At 44.0% G+C, this 17,693-nt stretch overlaps 1 protein-coding gene across 18 annotated transcripts in view; it reads right to left on the bottom strand.

The window, feature by feature from the left end:
• Window positions 1-17,693, bottom strand: part of SPECC1L (sperm antigen with calponin homology and coiled-coil domains 1 like) — a 148,732-nt gene that overhangs the window by 42,737 nt on the left and 88,302 nt on the right. For 16 of the 18 annotated variants that reach the window (XM_063807479.1, XM_063807483.1, XM_054675349.2 and 13 more), the window contains 3 exon segments: window positions 12,101-12,184; window positions 9,810-9,966; window positions 6,109-6,211 (listed from right to left, as the gene is read on the bottom strand). In XM_063807479.1, the coding sequence (XP_063663549.1) occupies window positions 6,109-6,211; window positions 9,810-9,966; window positions 12,101-12,184 (344 nt within the window). 18 annotated transcript variants of the gene reach the window in all.

Here is a 17,693-nt window from a genome sequence, read left to right as displayed (position 1 = left end):
TCCTCTTTAATATACTGCTGGATATTGTCATTATTTTGTCGAGGGCTTTTACAGTTTTCTTTTTTTTGTAATATCTTTTTCCGTTTTTGGTATGAGAGTAATGATGGCCTCACAGAATGAGTTAGGAAGTAATATTTTCTTTGATTTTTGGAAGAGTTTGAGAAGTATTGCTATTAATTCCTCTTTTAAAATTTGGAAGAATTAACCAGTAAAGTAATCTGGTCCTGGGCTTCTCTTTGCTGGAAGTATTTTGATTACTAATTCAATCTCATTAGTTGTTATTTGTCTCTCCAGATGTTCTTGCTTCTTGAGTCCATTTTGATAGTTAATGTTTCTAGGAATTTGTCCATATCATCTAAGTTATCCAATTTTTGGCATTCATTGTTCACAGTATTCCATTTTAATCCTTTTTATTTCTTAAGGTCATTAGTAACGTCCCTTTATTCCTGATTTTGGTAACTTTAGTCTTCGTTTTCTTTTTATCTATCTACTTAGAGATTTGTCAATTTATCTTTTCAAAGAACCCATTTTTTTTTTCATTGATCTTCTCTATTGTTTTTCTATTTTCTATTTTATTTATTTTGGCTCTAATCTTTATTTCCTTCCTTCTGCTTATTTTGGGTTTAGCTTATCTTTTTTCTACTTCCTTTTTTTTTTAAATTATACTTTAGGTTTTAGGGTACATGTGCACAACATGCAGGTTAGTTACATGTGTATACATGTGCCATGCTGGTGTGCTGCACCCATCAACTCGTCATTTAACATTAGGTATATCTCCTAATGCTATCCCTCCCCCCTCCCCCCACCCCACAACAGGCCCCTGTGTGTTATGTTCCCCTTCCTGTGTCCATGTGTTCTCACTGTTCAATTCCCACCTATGAGTGAGAACATGCAGTGTTTGTTTTTTTTTGTCCTTGCGATAGTTTGCTGAGAATGATGGTTTCCAGCTTCATCCGTGTCCCTACAAACGACATGAACTCATCATTTTTTATGGCTGCATAGTATTCCATGGTGTATATGTGCCACATTTTCTTAATCCAGTCTATCATTCTTGGGCATTTGGCTTGGTTCCAAGTCTTTGCTATTATGAATAGTGCTGCAATAAACATACGTGTGCATGTGTCTTTATAGCAGCATGATTTATAATCCTTTGGGTATATACCCAGTAATGGGATGGCTGGGTCAAATGGTATTTCTAGTTCTAGATCCCTGAGGAATCACCACACTGACTTCCACAATGGTTGAACTAGTTTACAGTCCCACCAACAGTGTAAAAGTGTTCCTATTTCTCCACATCCTCTCCAGCACCTGTTGTTTCCTGACTTTTTAATGATCGCCATTCTAACTGGTGTGAGATGGTATCTCATTGTGGTTTTGATTTGCATTTCTCTGATGGCCAGTGATGATGAGCATTTTTTCATGTGTCTTTTGGCTGCATAAATGTCTTCTTTTGAGAAATGTCTGTTCACATCCTTCGCCCACTTGTTGATGGGATTTTTTTTTCTTGTATATTTGTTTGAGTTCACTGTAGATTCTGGATATTAGCCCTTTGTCACATGAGTAGATTGCGAAAATTTTCTCCCATTCTGTAGGTTGCCTGTTCACTCTGATGGTAGTTTCTTTTGCTGTGCAGAAGCTCTTTAGTTTAATTAGATCCCATTTGTCAATTTTGGCTTTTGTTGCCATTGCTTTTGGTGTTTTAAACATGAAGTCCTTGCCCATGCCTATGTCCTGAATAGTATTGCCTAGGTTTTCTTCTAGGGTTTTTATGGTTTTAGGTCTAACATTTAAGTCTTTAATCCATCTTGAATTAATTTTTGCATAAAGTGTAAGGAAGGGATGCAGTTTCAGCTTTCTACATATGGCTAGCCAGTTTTCCCAGCACCATTTATTAAATAGGGAATCCTTTCCCCATTTCTTGTTTTTGTCAGGTCTGTCAAAGATCAGATGGTTGTAGATATGCGGCATTATTTCTGAGGGCTCTGTTCCGTTCCATTGGTCTATATCTCTTATTTTGGTACCAGTACCATGCTGTTTTGGTTACCGTAGCCTTGTAGTATAGTTTGAAGTCAGGTAGCATGATGCCTCCAGCTTTGTTCTTTTGGCTTAGGACTGACTTGGCAATGCAGGCCTTTTTTGGTTCCATATGAACTTTAAAGTAGTTTTTTCCAATTCTGTGAAGAAAGTCATTGGTAGCTTGATGGGGATGGCATTGAATCTATAAATTACCTTGGGCAGTATGGCCATTTTCACGATATTGATTCTTCCTACCCATGAGCATGGAACGTTCTTCCATTTGTTTGTATCCTCTTTTATTTCATTGAGCAGTGGTTTGTAGTTCTCCTTGAAGAGGTCCTTCACATCCCTTGTAAGTTGGATTCCTAGGTATTTTATTCTCTTTGAAGCAATTGTGAATGGGAGTTCACTCATGATTTGGCTCTCAGTTTGTCTGATATTGGTGTATAAGAATGCTTGTGATTTTTGCACATTGATTTTGTATCCTGAGACTTTGCTGAAGTTGCCTATCAGCTTAAGGAGATTTTGGGCTGAGATGATGGAGTTTTCTAGATATACAATCATGTCATCTGCAAACAGGGACAATTTGACTTCCTCTTTTCCTAACTGAATACCCTTTATTTCTTTCTCCTGCCTGACTGCCCTGGCCAGAACTTCCAACACTATGTTGAATAGGAGTGGTGAGAGAGGGCATCCCTGTCTTGTGCCAGTTTTCAAAGGGAATGCTTCCAGTTTTTACCCATTCAGTATGATATTGGCTGTGGGTTTGCCATAGATAGCTCTTATTATTTTGAGATACGTCCCATCAATACCTAATTTATTGAGAGTTTTTAGCATGAAGTGTTGTTGAATTTTGTCAAAGGCCTTTTCTGCATCTATTGAGATAATCATATGGTTTTTGTCATTGGTTCTGTTTATATGCTGGATTACGTTTATTGATTTGCGTATGTTGAACCAGCCTTGCATCCCAGGGATGAAGCCCACATGATCATGGTGGATCCAGCCGCAGCTGGATTTGGTTTGCCAGTATTTTATTGAGGATTTTTGCATCAATGTTCATCAGGGATATTGATCTAAAATTCTCTTTTTTTGTTGTGTCTCTGCCAGGCTTTGGTATCAGGATGATGCTGGCCTCATAAAACGAGTTAGGGAGGATTCCCTCTTTTTCTATTGATTGGAATAATTTCGGAATGAATGGTACCAGCTCCTCCTTGTACCTCTGGCAGAATTCGGCTGTGAATCCATCTGGTCTTGGACTTTTTTTGGTTGGTAAGCTATTAATTATTGCCTCAATTTCAGAGCCTGTTATTGGTCTACTTCCTTAAGGAAGAAACTTAGATTACTGCTTTGAGATCTTTCTTCTTTGTAAAGGTGGGTGTTTATAAATTTCCCTTTGAGACCGGGCGCGGTGGCTCATGCTTGTAATCCCAGCAGTTTCGGAGGCTGAGGCAGGCAGATTACCTGAGGTAAGGAATTCAAGACCAGCCTGGCCAATATGGCGAAACCTCGTCTCTACTAAAATACAAAAATTAGCCGGGCATGATAGCACACGTTTGTAATCCCAGCTACTTGAGAGGCTGAGGCAGAAGAATCACTTGAGCCCGGGAGCCGGAGCCTGCCGTGAACCAAGGTCGCAGCACTGCAGTCCAGCCTGGGCGACAGAATGAGACTCTGTCTCTCAATCGATCGATCAATCAATCAATCAATCAATGTCAATCCCCTTGAGAACTGCTTTCGCTGCCTCCCATAAATTTTGGTATGCTGCGTTCATTTTTGTTCTCAGAGCATTTTCTAATTTCCCTTGTGATTAATTTTTTGACCCACTGGTTAGAGTGTGTGCTTTAATTTTCACTTATTTTCCAATTTTCCTTCAGCTACTAATTTCTAATCTTTCATTGTGATCAGAAAAAAATGAAGAAAATTTAAATGCTTTCAATCTTTTTATTTATTTCATTTTAATCTTTGTAGAGATAGGGCCTCCCGATGCTGCCCAGGCTGGTCTCAAACTACTGGGCTCAAGTGATCCTCTCATCTTGGCCTCACAAAATACTGGGACTACAGGCACGAGCCACCACATCTGGCCAATTTCAGTCTTTTTAAATTTAATGAGACTAGTTTTATGACCTAACATATGGCCTAACCTGCAATCTTCCATGTGCACCTGAGAGAAGAATGTGTATTCTGCTATTATTGGGTGCAGTGTTGTAAAATGTCTTTAGGTCTGGTTGGTATACAGTACTATTCAAGTCTTCTATTCCCTTGCTGGTTTTCTATCTGGTCTTATCTCAATCTTTCTTTTTTTTTCTTTTTGCAGTGGAGTTTTATTATCGTGGTAAATATACATAAAAAATCATTTTAACCATCTTTAATTATACGGTTCAGTGGCATTAAGTATATTCATATGATTGTGCTACCATCACCACCATCCATCTCTAGTACTTTTTTCATTTTGTAAAACTAAACTGTGTACCCACCCCCTTTCTTTTTTCCCTCCCCCAGCCGCTGGCAACCATCATTCTACTTTTTGTCTCTATAAATATTACTAACTCTAGGTATTCCATATAATTAGAATCATGTAGTATTAGCCCTTTTGTATATGGCTTGTTTCATTTAGCACAATGTCTTTAGTGTGCATCGTGTTGTAGCATGTGTAAGAATTTCCTTCCTTTTTAAGGAAGAATGGTATTCCATTGTATTATATACCACAGGTTGTTTATCCATTCTTCTATCGACAGACACTTGGGTTGCTTCCACTTTTTGGCTACTGTGAATAACACTGCCACAAAAATGGGTGTGCCTAAAATATTTCTCCAAGTCTCTGCTTTCCTAGAAGTGGAATTTTCCAGAAGTGGAACTGCCAGATCATATGGTAATTCTGTTTACTTTTTTGAGGAACTGCCATACTATTTTCCACAGCAGTTACAACATTTTATAGGTCCCCTCCAACAAAACATAAGCCTACCCATTTCTCCACATCTTTGCCAACACTACTTATCTCCTTTGTTAGCCAGTGGAAGCTGGCATGGAGATTCTTTTTTTAAATTATTTTCTCTTCTCTTTTTTACTTGCCACTGGCTTGAAGCTGAGCCATGGAGAGTCTTAGTAAATCCTCAATGATTATCATGACTTTTCTGTATGTCCACTGCAATATGCTTGGCTCTTTAATCTTAAATGAGTTGAGGATCATCACTTAAAGTCATGTACAAATTCATCCAAAAGTGACCTGTTAATGGCAGATCTTCTTTTCCTCTACTAATGTTATTACCTCTTTTGCATGAAATTTGTATGCAAATGTTGTAGCTACACCTTTTATGCCATTTTGGTGAGATGAAGTCTAATGTGAAGAGATCAGGAACATAGAACTCCATTCCCTTTTTGTGTTGTACTTCTGTGCATTTGTGCCAAAGCATGAAATGCAATCAAGAGTATCAGCTGCAAGCTGGGGAGAATCTCTGTAACTAATACTGTATGTGAGGACACTAGAAATCAAAATTGTATTTTTTAGCAGAATGGATGAATTCTACAGGTTTCCCTTTTGTATGGAGAATTAGAGTCAGCTCTCCAAAGTTATATTTAACGTAACTTAAAAAAAGCATTTAACCTGGACTTAAGTAAGAAAGTGCTACCAGATGAGTAATATTGGAAATATTGGGTACTGTGGAAAGGTAACAAACTTATTTCACCCAAGTGATAGTCAAGTTATGGCTGGACTTTGAGAATGTGTTCCTAACATTTTGTATAGGACTCATCATTTCTTCTTTTATCAGCTCACAGCAGCCTCTGCCTCCCAGGCTCAAGTGATCCTCCCACCTCAGCCTCTCAAGTAGCTGGGACTCCAGGCACACACCACCATGCCAGCTTATTATTATTTTTATTTTTGTAGAGACAGGGTTTTGCCATGTTGCCCAGGCTTGAACTCCTGGGCACAAGTGATCCATCCGCCTCAGCCTCCCAATGTGTTAGGATTACAGATGTGATCCACCATGCCAGGTCAGGACTTATCATTTCTAATGTGTGACACGTAGTAAGCTACGACACTCCAGCAGTTGGTTTGCCAATTACTCACATGGGACAGAAGAATCATATGATTACCTGATAGCCTTCTGTTTTCTTCTGACACCACTTCAGCAAGGCGTTCCTCTTTGATCCTCCATATTCTCTGGCCAATGCTGAGAGAGGGTCTTTCCTTTCTTCTCTGAAAACAAGTAACCCAAAGTTGAAATATTTTTTGTTTGGGCACCAGAATAAGAGAAAAGTATTAAAGTTTGCATTTTTAAACAGGGGAAATGTACATGGTAAGGCAATACAAAGGCAAGACATAGTTTTTCATACATTTGATTTTTAGTTTATGGCCCCATAGATGCACTGTTGTCAGAATTCTTTGCTAACTGAAGAAAGGGACTCTATAAAAAATCACCCACATGGAAAGTGACAAAGACAGTACAAAGTGCATTTAAAATTAAAATGTGCCGGGCGCTGTGGCTCACGCCTGTAATCCCAACACTTTGGGAGCCTGAGGCAGAGAGATCACCTGAAGTCAGGAGTTTGAGATCAGCCTGGCCAACATGGTGACACCTCATCGCTAATAAAAATATAAAAATATAAAAATTAGCTGGGCATGGTGGCGGGTGTCTGTAATCCCAGCTACTTGGGAGGCTGAGGCAGGAGAATCACTTGAACCCTAGAGATGGAGGTTGCAGCTGAGATTACGCCATTGCACTCCAGCCTGGGCAACAAGAGTGGCACTGTCTCAAATAATAATAATAATAAAATAAAATAACCGTTTATGTCCTTTACCATCTCATCATTTTAAAAAATTACTTATTGTAAAATATACACGGTAAGGTTATGCAAGGTGCAGGATTCTAAGGCATAATAGTTCTTGCCTTTAAGAAGTCTACAATGGGGGGAAGCAGACAAAAGATGGCAATAAACATGAACAATATTTGTAACTTCCATGAAATGTCTCAGATGTATTTAGTTCTATGTTGTACACTGTTTTTTGACTTTAGGCAGTTAGAATTTTGCCTTGCTCAAAAATGGAATTTCTCTGTAAGCTCACTTATTCACCATCTCCTTATGGAGCACCATCGTGCCAGGCAATGTGCAGGCAGTAGGCAATTGAAGGTGAACAACACAGGGCCCCTATCCCAAGGAACCTCAGAGTTTACTATATGATAGTAAGTAAAACCACTGTAGAAGTTTGGGGGGGTTAAAATTCCGTGGCTATACATATGATTCATTTTTTAAAAATTCTATGTAGGGTACTTTATGGCATTGTCAACTGCCTTGCAGTCAAAATAAATATCCTGCCTTAGGCCAGACCTTTAATCAAAAAAGGTTTTGCAATCACCCCTGGTGAAGGGGCAGGGAAGACTTCCAATTCTACTCATTCTGCACCGTATCTTCCCTTTTGGTCACACTCTGGAAGTGGAACAGAACACCAAGGAATACCCAGAGAAAGGGAGTGCTGTGTAATGTAACCGGCAGCTTGACTAGTAGCCTGTGCTTAAAAGACTGGCCTATTTTTCAGTGATTATAGCAAAGTGGAGACTCTAGTCCCATGTTCTGTGAACTTAGCAGCCCAATAAATATCCTAAAGGTTCATATGTTACAAGCAGCTTAGTATTCCTCAGTATATTTATTCTGTTAGTATTGACCCTCCAAAGTGCGCTAGGAAATCAAAGAGGACACATTTACAACAGAAGCTTTTCTAATTGAGAGGAGCCTTGAAATAGTACCAATTTTTATTGCTCTAAGAACCAAAAGGAAAAATACTACTTTTCTATGTGCAGTTAGACTGCCTCCTTGAAGGAAATATACATTTTTGTGTGTCAGCCTGTAACATTCCTGCTTTGCTTTAAATAAAGCAGGGACGTCCAATCTTTTGGCTTCCCTGGGCCACAATGGAAGTAGAAGAATTGTCTTGGGCCACACATAAAGTACACTGACATGAACAATAGCGGATGAGCTAAAAAAAAATTGCAAAAAAAAAATCTCATAATATTTTAAGAAAGTTTACAAATTTGTGTTGGGCTGCAATCAAAGCTGTCCTGGGCTGCGGGTTGGAGAAGCTTGCTTTAAAGGATTCCAAGAAGTTTGTTATACTATCACTAAACCACAGGGAAAGAGAAAGACACAGTTATGTGAATGGATGCAAAAAGGCACATCAAAAACAAAAAACAAACAAAAAGTTGTCACGGCTCAACATAAAAGTCACTTTTTTTAAGACAGAGTCTCACTCTGAAGCCCAGGCTGGAGTGCAGTCGCACGATCTCGCTCACTGCATACTCTGGCTCCCAGGTTCAAGCGATTCTAGTGCCTCAGCCTCCCACGTAGCTGAGACTGCAGGTGCGCAAAACCAGATCAGGCTAATTTTTGTATTTTTAGTACATATGGGGTTTCACCATGTTGGCCAGGCTGATCTCGAACTGCTGACCTCAAGTGATCTGCCCACCTCGGCCTCCCAGAGTGCTGGGATTACAGGCTTGAGCCACCACACCCGGCTGCTTCCTTTAATTATTCTTAATGCTTGCCAACAATTTTCTTCATCCCTATAAACAACATATGCTAAATTTTTGACATCTGTTTTTCCCCCAAGTTCTTAATACCTCTTAGTCCTAAGAGAACTATGAATAAAATATAAACTTAGATTTTCATGTACTTTTTATCAATTATTAATGTAGCACCACGTTCCCAGACTCCCAGTGTAAACAAACACAGCCATCTTTGATATCATCCATTCTTGCATTCCTTTTATAAAGATCTGTTACTGAAATCACCTTTCTTTATGAAAAATCTGGGTCCAACCCTCTCTTCACCTCTTTTCCACTGTTATCACACTGATCCAGACATGATAATTTATTTACACCACTTTATAGCTTCTACTACATCAAAGTGACTCAATTTGACTTTAAAGAAGTTCCAGGCCGGGCGCGGTGGCTCACACCTGTAATCCCAGCACTTTGGGAGGCCGAGGCGGGTGGATCACGAGGTCAGGAGATCGAGACCATCCTGGCTAACACGGTGAAACCCCATCTCTACTAAAAACACAAAAAATTAGCTGGGCGAGGTGGCAGGCGCCTGTAGTCCCAGCTACTCGGGAGGCTGAGGCAAGAGAATGGCATGAACCCCGGGGGGCGGAGCCTGCAGTGAGCCGAGATCGCGCCACTGCACTCCAACCTGGGCGACAGCGAGGCTCCATCTCAAAAAAAAAAAAAAAAAGAAAAGTTCCATCACTTTGCCATCCCCTGCCTAGTCAATCTTTTCTTCTACTGTTCCTTGATATGGTAGGTACACCTTCTTCTGGCCTTCTGTATCAGTCTACTGAATCTATAGAACCACCTACCTACAGCATCCCCCTCCATACTCCTCACTTACTAATCCCTTTGGTGCATCCCCTCAAGTTACTGACCTTGCCAATCATGCCCCCCACCCTCCCTGTCTACAACCTTCGAGGCCCCACTCAAATTCTAACCTTCTGGGATGCCTTCCCTAACACTCCACCCATTCCTCGGTATTTAAATTTCATAATACTTCCTTTTGCATGCAACCATTCTCTAAAAAAAAAAAAAAAAAAGATACAGCTGCTTGAGGAAAGGAACTATCATTTTTACTTTGTCAGTGTCTTCTATACCATTTACCCAATTCTGGATATAAGAAAGATTAGCAAACAACACACAGAAAAAGAAAAATCACAGTGCTCAAATGCCATCATTTTACAACTTGATCATTTACTGTCAAAAGGCCAGGAAAGGTACACACGAAATGCATGAATATTAACTGTTCTCTACCTTATTCGGCTTCGGGTGGTGGGAGTCACAGATGCCGTTGGAGAAGAGGACAGGGAAAGCTGTGGAGACGTGGTTCCCATAGCCATCAGAGAGGCTGGCGACGCTCCCTCCTGTGCAGAAATGTCCCGTTTCATTTCTTCACTACTTCGTCGAGACACTGTGAGAAATAGTCATTATGCACTCTATAGCAAAAACATTTTAGACTGAGTTCTTGAGACTTTTTTTTTTCTGAAGGTTCCAAAAACAACAGATATTACCATACAGGAGGAAAAACTAATATTGATAACTGGAAAGTATTTCTTATTTTTCCATTGAAAAAACTGTGAGGCCAGGTGCAGTGGCTCACGCCTATAATCCCAGAACTTTGGGAGGCCGAGGCAGGCAGACCACTTGAGGTCAGGAGTTCCAGACCAGCCTGGCCAACATGGTGAAATCCTGTCTCTACTAAAAATACAAAAATTAGCCAGGCATGGTGGTGCATGCCTGTAATCCCAGCTACATGGGAGGCTGGGGCAGGAGAATTGCTTAAACCCGGGTGGTGGAGGTTGCAGTAAGCCAAGACTGCGCCACTCTGCACTCCAGCCTGGGCGACAGAGAGAGACTCCATCTCAAAAACAAAAAACAAACAAACAAAAAAACTGTGAAAAGTCATAGTTGAAATATGCACTGAACTCCATATTCCTTATAGACAAGGAGTGTGCCTTATCCATCTCTATAACCCTCACAGTACCTACCAAGCACATAGTGAGTACTACATAAACATCTGTTTAATTACAAATACAACTAAAAACCAAAGGCTAATTATAATCAGACTTGTAACTACTCAGCTCTGCCCAACACACACAATTCAAATCAATACAACCCTTCTAAATTCAGCCAAAAACACTGTTAAAGGGACAGAAAGGAAAGACATGATTTATTACAGGGCTACATGTAATGCTAGCTCAGGGCACTTTTTTTTTTTTTTTTTTTTTTTGAGAGGGAGTCTCATTCTGTCACCCAGGCTGGAGTGCAGTGGCGCATCTCGGCTTACTGCAACTTCTGCTTCCTGGGTTCAAGTGATTCTCCTGCCTCAGCCTCCTGACTAGCTGGGATTACAGGCGCCTGCCACCATGCCAGGCTTATTTTTGTATTTTCAGTAGAGACAGGGTTTTGCCATGTTGGCCAGGCTGGTCTCGAACTCCTGACCTCAGGTGATCCGCCCACCTAGGCATCCCAAAGTGCTGGGATTACAGGCATGAGCCACCGCAACTGGCCTCAGGGCACATTTTAAAAAACTAAATCAATAAGACAGAAAACCAAAACATATCAAGTCAACTGTTGGGAAATAGTAACAATCTTTTGCAAATGTCCTATTCTGAAGTCTGGCATAGTAAGCCACTGTACTATCTCATTAGAATTACAAAATGTTCTGAGAACTGTTCAGTGGGAGTAGGCACTTCAGCCACTGGTACCAGATCCACAACAGCAGCTTTCTAAAGGCAGCACTGAGTATTGCCAGGTGCTCAGAACGCAGGGCTGAGCACAGTGACAAGTCACACAGTCGACAAAGTTCCTGACCTCAGATTCTTTCTCACCTCAGAAGAAGGTGGATCTGCAGGCGCCATTAACTCTATCATTCCTGGGCTGATTTAATGCAATCCATGTTACATGTCAGTAATTGTTTTCCCCTGATTACTAAAAACTGCCGCCCCCACTCCCACCCCCACCCCCACCCCCACCGCCCACTTTACTGGCTAAAATTTTCTCAATGATTTTAGGATAACCACAAGCAGAATGTAACTCTGCATTAGTAAAGCAATGCCCTTAAAGATCCAGAGGGCACAAATATTTTCTCCTGTTATATGATCTTTAAATGACATGCTTATATATTTCTAGCATAATTTTATAATTATGTTTTTTTCGTTCAATGTCAATTCTTTATAGTCCTTAAATCAGTAGTTTCTTTTAAGTGGTGTGCTAGGTAACTGGATGAGAAAACCTCTCAGAACTTTATACAAAATAGAGGAAATAGACTGAGAAAGAATCTGAAGAACACACACACAGAAAGGCTTTGGGATGGTAATTTTAGCTGAGCACAGGACTTCCAATTGATTTAAAGCCCAGCTAGGCCGGGCACAGTGGCTCACACCTGTAATCCCAGCACTTTGGAAGGCCAAGGTGAGAGGACAGCTTGAGGCCAGTGAGAGCATAGCTTGAGGCCAGGAGTTTGAGATCAGCCTGGGCAACATAGTGAGATCCTGTCTCTAAAAAACAACAAATACAACAAAAATTCAGATGAAAGTCATCACCTGAGAGGGTCTTGGCACTTTCCATCGCAGGCCCTCTCGGCAGGGAAGCAGGCCGGCTGGCTGAAGATGTTCTTAACAGATGCTCTGTACAAAGTAGAAAGAATCCCAATAAAGAAATCTGATGCTGAACTTTAAAGTAATAAAGGTACAAAGAAGGTGAGTTTTACTCCTTTCAGCCTTGAAGCTCATCCTTCTTCCCAATCCAGGGAACTTCAACAATTTCCCATAGTCTGTTTATCCAAAACAACTCACGTATACAGAGAACACAGTAGAACATTCCATTCAATGTTTTATCTCTAGGAATGAGACGCCCCACACAGACGAATACTTCTGAATCCTGGGCTGCCACTTACCTGTTTGATGCAATTCCACCAAAATTCAAAGATCCTCTACTGCAAGTAGGTCTACGCTACAAACTAAATGAAAGCTTTGCCTTCATGTGCCTACAGTTAGTGTGGAAACTACACATATTAATATATACAACCACAGACAAGTCAGGATGGGATAATTAGAGTAACAGAATGACAAAAGTATTATCAAACCACAGAGAAGACATTCTCTTTGATTTCAGGCAGCAGGGTAGGCTTCGAAAAAACCAATGACATTAAGCTGGGCCTTACTGAAAAGAGGTGGGGAAGTAGATTTTAGCCAACAACAGTCAGAGAAAAGTACAAACACATTCAAGTTAGAGAATAATAAAGGCTAAGTATGGCTAAAACATAGGGTATGTGGAAAACAAATAGGACAGCAGGGAAAGGGGCTTTAAAGGAGGATGTGGCTGATTAAGGAAAACCTTCATTACCTGGCATGTGGACTTTAGTCTGAGGGCAACAAGGAAGCATCAAACATTTTTGAGCCTTCAGGGAAGGACACAATCAGATATTGCTTCGACCATCTCCATTTGCAGCCTCACCTTGTTCTACTCCTCCCTTGTTCTCTAAACACAAGCTGTCCTGGGAGTTCCTTTAGTTCCTTGGGCATTGGCACCAGCTGTCCCCTCACCTCCTCCTCTATTCCCTCCTAATCCTGGCTAACCTGATCACCCTTCAGGTCTCAGTTGAACATCACTTCCCCAGGACCTGCTTCCCCACCAGCCCCCACCAAACACAGACCGGAGTTGTCCTGCTGACTCTCTTCCTGCACACTTCTTACCTAGGGCTACAGCCCGACAAGACTCTTCAGACCAGGACACAGAGAGGCAGTCACAAGGACAACCAGAATTGTTCTTTCTGGTCACGGGCTGGTGTGTGACTGGGCTAAGAAAAACACCAAACCTTGTATGTAATGAAGACTCTCAGCCAAGAATGTCCACCAATCCTTTTTAAGAACTGACAATTTAAACATGATCCCTCCTAAAAATATAATGATGTTAAAAGTAATGGCATATCATGCTATCTCTTAAGGATAACATATATTCTGCACTCCAAAATTTCTTTTCTTTTCTCTTCTTTTTTCTTCTTTTTCCTCCTCCTTCTCCTCCTTCCTCTTCCTCTTCTTCTTCTTTCTCTCTCTCTCGTTTTTTGTTTTTTTGGAGGGGGCAGGAGAGGGGGGAACAGGATTTCTCTCTATTGTCCAGGCTGAAGTGCAGTGGTGCAATCTTGGCTCGCTGCAACCTCTGCCTCCCAGGCTCAAGTGATCCTCCTGCCTCAGCCTCCCAACTACCTGGGACTACAGGTGTGAGCCACCACACCTGACTAATTTTTGTATTTTTTGTAGAGACGAGGTTTCGCCATGTTGCCCAGGCTGGTCTCAAACTCTTAAGCCTCCTGGGTTCAAGCGATTCTCCCGTCTCAGCCTCCTGAGTAGCTGGGATTACAGGTGCCTGCCACCACACCAGGCTTGTTTCTGTATTTTCAGTAGAGACAGGGTTTTGCTATGTTGGCCAAAGTGCTGGGATTACAGGAGTGAGCCATTTCACCCAGCCTCTTTTTATTTTTTATTTATTTATTTATTTCTAAGACAGGACCTTGCTCTGTTGCCCAGGCTAGAGTGCAGTGGCGTGATCTTGGCTCACTGCCACCTTGACTTCTCAGGCTCAAGTGATCCTCCACCTCAGCCTCTTGAAGGGCTGGGACTATAGGTATGCACCATCACTTCTGGCGAATTTTTTGCAGAGATGAGGTCTCACTATCTTGCCCAGGCTAATCTTGAACTCCTAAGCTAAAGCAATCCTCCCATCTTGGCCTCCCAAAGTGCTGGGATTACAGGCATGAGCCACCAAGTCCGGCTAAAATTTATTTTCTAAGGGTATGAGGAACATTTGGTTATAATTATTTGCTACTTTGGAGGCCTAGGGGAGTGGAAGGATGAGCTTAATAAAGATGGGATGTATATAGCTTAAGAGTCCCTACAGTGTTCTTATCTTGAACAAACATCATCTCTGTGTAAACAACCCATAAGCAAGCATCACAGAATTCTGAACTCTGTTGGCAGTTGGCATTTACCCGTAAAGGAAGAGTATATTATGCCCAAAATCTGACAGACAAAACAAAGGCAAAAGAACATGGAAATAGTAGGAAACAAAAATCAGTGTTTTACATTTAATCAAATTTTCCATTCTATAATTTTGACACCGTGGTTATTTCCCTAAAAAATTTTAGTCTCCCAAAGAAGAACACAGCAAGCTAAGAAAGTGAAAACGAAGGTTGAAAAGACAAATAAATCAAAAGAAGGTGCTTGCTATGGACACAGGCATAAGCCCTGGTCATTCCCTACATGAAAACTGTCTAAGTTATCTTAATTTTCTCTCTTACAATACACACTATAAGCACAATTGCAAAAAAAAAAAAGTTCATGAAATGTATTGCTGATACATGTGCCCAACGCTGGCTGAGTCTGTTTCTTACTGCATGGTTAAGGATCCAAGTCTGCCTCAATCTGACAGACTGTCCCTGTCACAGCCTCACACTTACTTTCTGAAAATACACAAAAACGCACTGAGAACCCAAATAGGGTATTGTTTTAAAAATTATTTGTGTTAAATTTTAACAGCCACAATCCAGGCTGCTGCCATTTCATGAAGTATTTCCACTGTGAGAATCAAATCTGCCCAGAGGCACTTGTCACAGTAAGAACACAGGTCCATTTACTACTCTACTAAGTAGGCTGGCTTAAATGTTCATGTCAAACTGTTGGTTTATCCCTCTTCAGGAAATAAGATTAGTGTATTACAATTGAGTGTAGCAGGCAGGAGATATTATGTTTACAGTAACAGATTCTATTCTATTGCCATGTAAAGCTATTCTTGTCTTAATCCATTCATTAAACAAAAATCATTTAGGTGTCCACTACTTGCCAGGCACTTGGCTTGGTGCAAAGGTCAGAGAAAAAAAGAAAGGAGACAGGAAACTTGCTCTCATGGAACTTGGGGTCTAGAGTAGAAGCAAGCATTCAAAAAGTCATTACGAGTGAGGGATGCTAAGAAAAAACAAGTACCAGGGGTTCTGGGAACACAGCAGGCAATGTGACCTGGTCTTGAGCGGAGAACGGGAAAGGCCTCCTCAGGAAATGACAGCAAAGTTGAGATTAGAAGGATAATTAATAGTCTTTATGCAGGCAAAGGAGAGCTTAGAAGAAAAAGAGTGTTCCCAACTGAGTGCTTAGTATACCCCCAAAGAAATCTAGGACACTGTGGTGATGTTCAGTGGGAGGGGAAGAGTAGAGTGAGGTAAGCCTTCAAAGGTAGGCCAGAGGGGCCAGCTCAGGCAAGCGAGAGTCACGCAGGCAAACTCCAGGGTAAGGCGTTTGGACTTTATCTAGTTGGCAAAGGGGAGCCAATGGAGGTTTTATCACGTTAGCATTTTTCTGGCTGCAGCAGATTGGAGACAGGTAACGGTTTATACAGGACAATGAGTTAGAGTGTGCAGGTAAGAGATGATGGTGACTTGGACTTGGGTGGTACCAGTGAGTATGTGAGGTACACAGATTCAAGGGCTCTTTGATGCAGCAGAATCAACAGACTTGCCGACAGATGGATATGAAGGTAAAAAGGAAGGAGGTACCACATACAGAGGTAAGAAAGGTGAGGAGGATTATGGAAGGAAGAGACGTGAACACATTTAATTTGAGAACCCTTTGAGATACCCAGGGAAAGATGTGGACCAGGCAATGAGAGAGAGAGTGCAGAAGAAAAGTCTGATGTGGAGTGTGCTCAATGGCGCCCAGGCTGGAGTGCAGTGGCGTGATCTCGGCTCCCTGCAGCCACCTCCCAGCCGCCTGCCTTGGCCTCCCTAGGTGCCGAGATTGCAGGCTCTGCCTGGCAGCCACCCCGTCTGGGAGGTGAGGAGCGTCTCCGCCTGACCGCCCATCGTCTGGGATGTGAGGAGCCCCTCTGCCTGGCTGCCCAGTCTGGAAAGTGAGGAGCGTCTCTGCCCGACCGCCATCCCATCTAGGAAGTGAGGAGCGCCTCTTCCCGGCTGCCATCACATCTGGGAAGTGGGGAGCGTCTCTGCCCGGCCGCCCATCGTCTGAGATGTGGGGAGCACCTCTGCCCTGCCGCCCCGTCCGGGATGTGAGGAGCGTCTCTGCCCGGCCGCCCTGTCTGAGAAGTGAGGAGACCCTCTGCCTGGCAACCGCCCCATCTGAGAAGTGAGGAGCCCCTCCACCCGACAGCCACCCCGTCTGAGAAGTGAGGAGCGTCCTCCCTCCTCGTCCGGGAGGGAGGTGGGGGGGTCAGCCCCCCGCCCGGCCAGCCGCCCCGTCCGGGAGGTGAGGGGCGCCTCTGCCCGGCCGCCCCTACCGGGAAGTGAGGAGCCCCTCTGCCCGGCCAGCCGCCCCGTCCGGGAGGGAGGTGGGGGGGTCAGCCCCCCGCCCGGCCAGCCGCCCCATCCGGGAGGGAGGTGGGGGGGTCAGCCCCCCGCCCGGCCAGCCGCCCCGTCCGGGAGGGAGGTGGGGGGATCAGCCCCCCGCCTGGCCAGCCACCCCCTCCGGGAGGGAGGTGGGGGGATCAGCCCCCCGCCCGGCCAGCCGCCCTGTCCAGGAGGTGGGGGGCGCCTCTGCCCGGCCACCCCTACTGGGAAGTGAGGAGCCCCTCTGCCCAGCCAGCCGCTCTGTCTGGGAGGGAGGTGGGGGGGTCAGCCCCCGCCCGGCCAGCCGCCCCGTCCGGGAGGGAGGTGGGGGGGTTAGCCCCCCGCCTGGCCAGCCGCCCCGTCCAGGAGGTGAGGGGCGCCTCTGCCCGGCCGCCCCTACTGGGAAGTGAGGAGCCCCTCTGCCCGGCCAGCCGCTCTGTCTGGGAGGGAGGTGGGGGGGTCAGCCCCCCGCCCGTCCAGCCGCCCCGTCCGGGAGGGAGGTGGGGGGGTCAGCCCCCCGCCCGTCCAGCCGCCCCATCTGGGAGGGAGGCGGGGGGGTCAGCCCCCCACCCGGCCAGCCGCCCCGTCCGGGAGGGAGGCGGGGGGGTCAGCCCCCCGCCGGGCCAGCTGCCCCGTCGGGGAAGTGAGGGGCACCTCTGCCCGGCCGCCCCTACTGGGAAGTGAGGAGCCCCTCTGCCCGGCCAGCCGCCCTGTCCGGGAGGGAGGTGGGGGGTCAGCCCCCCGCCCGGCCAGCTGCCCTGTCTGGGAGGTGAGGGGCGCCTCTGCCCGGCCGCCCCTACTGGGAA

This window comes from Pan troglodytes, chromosome 23 (genome assembly GCF_028858775.2).
Source record: "Pan troglodytes isolate AG18354 chromosome 23, NHGRI_mPanTro3-v2.0_pri, whole genome shotgun sequence".
Lineage (NCBI taxonomy): Eukaryota > Metazoa > Chordata > Mammalia > Primates > Hominidae > Pan > Pan troglodytes.
This window is presented reverse-complemented; position numbering and strand designations above follow the sequence as displayed.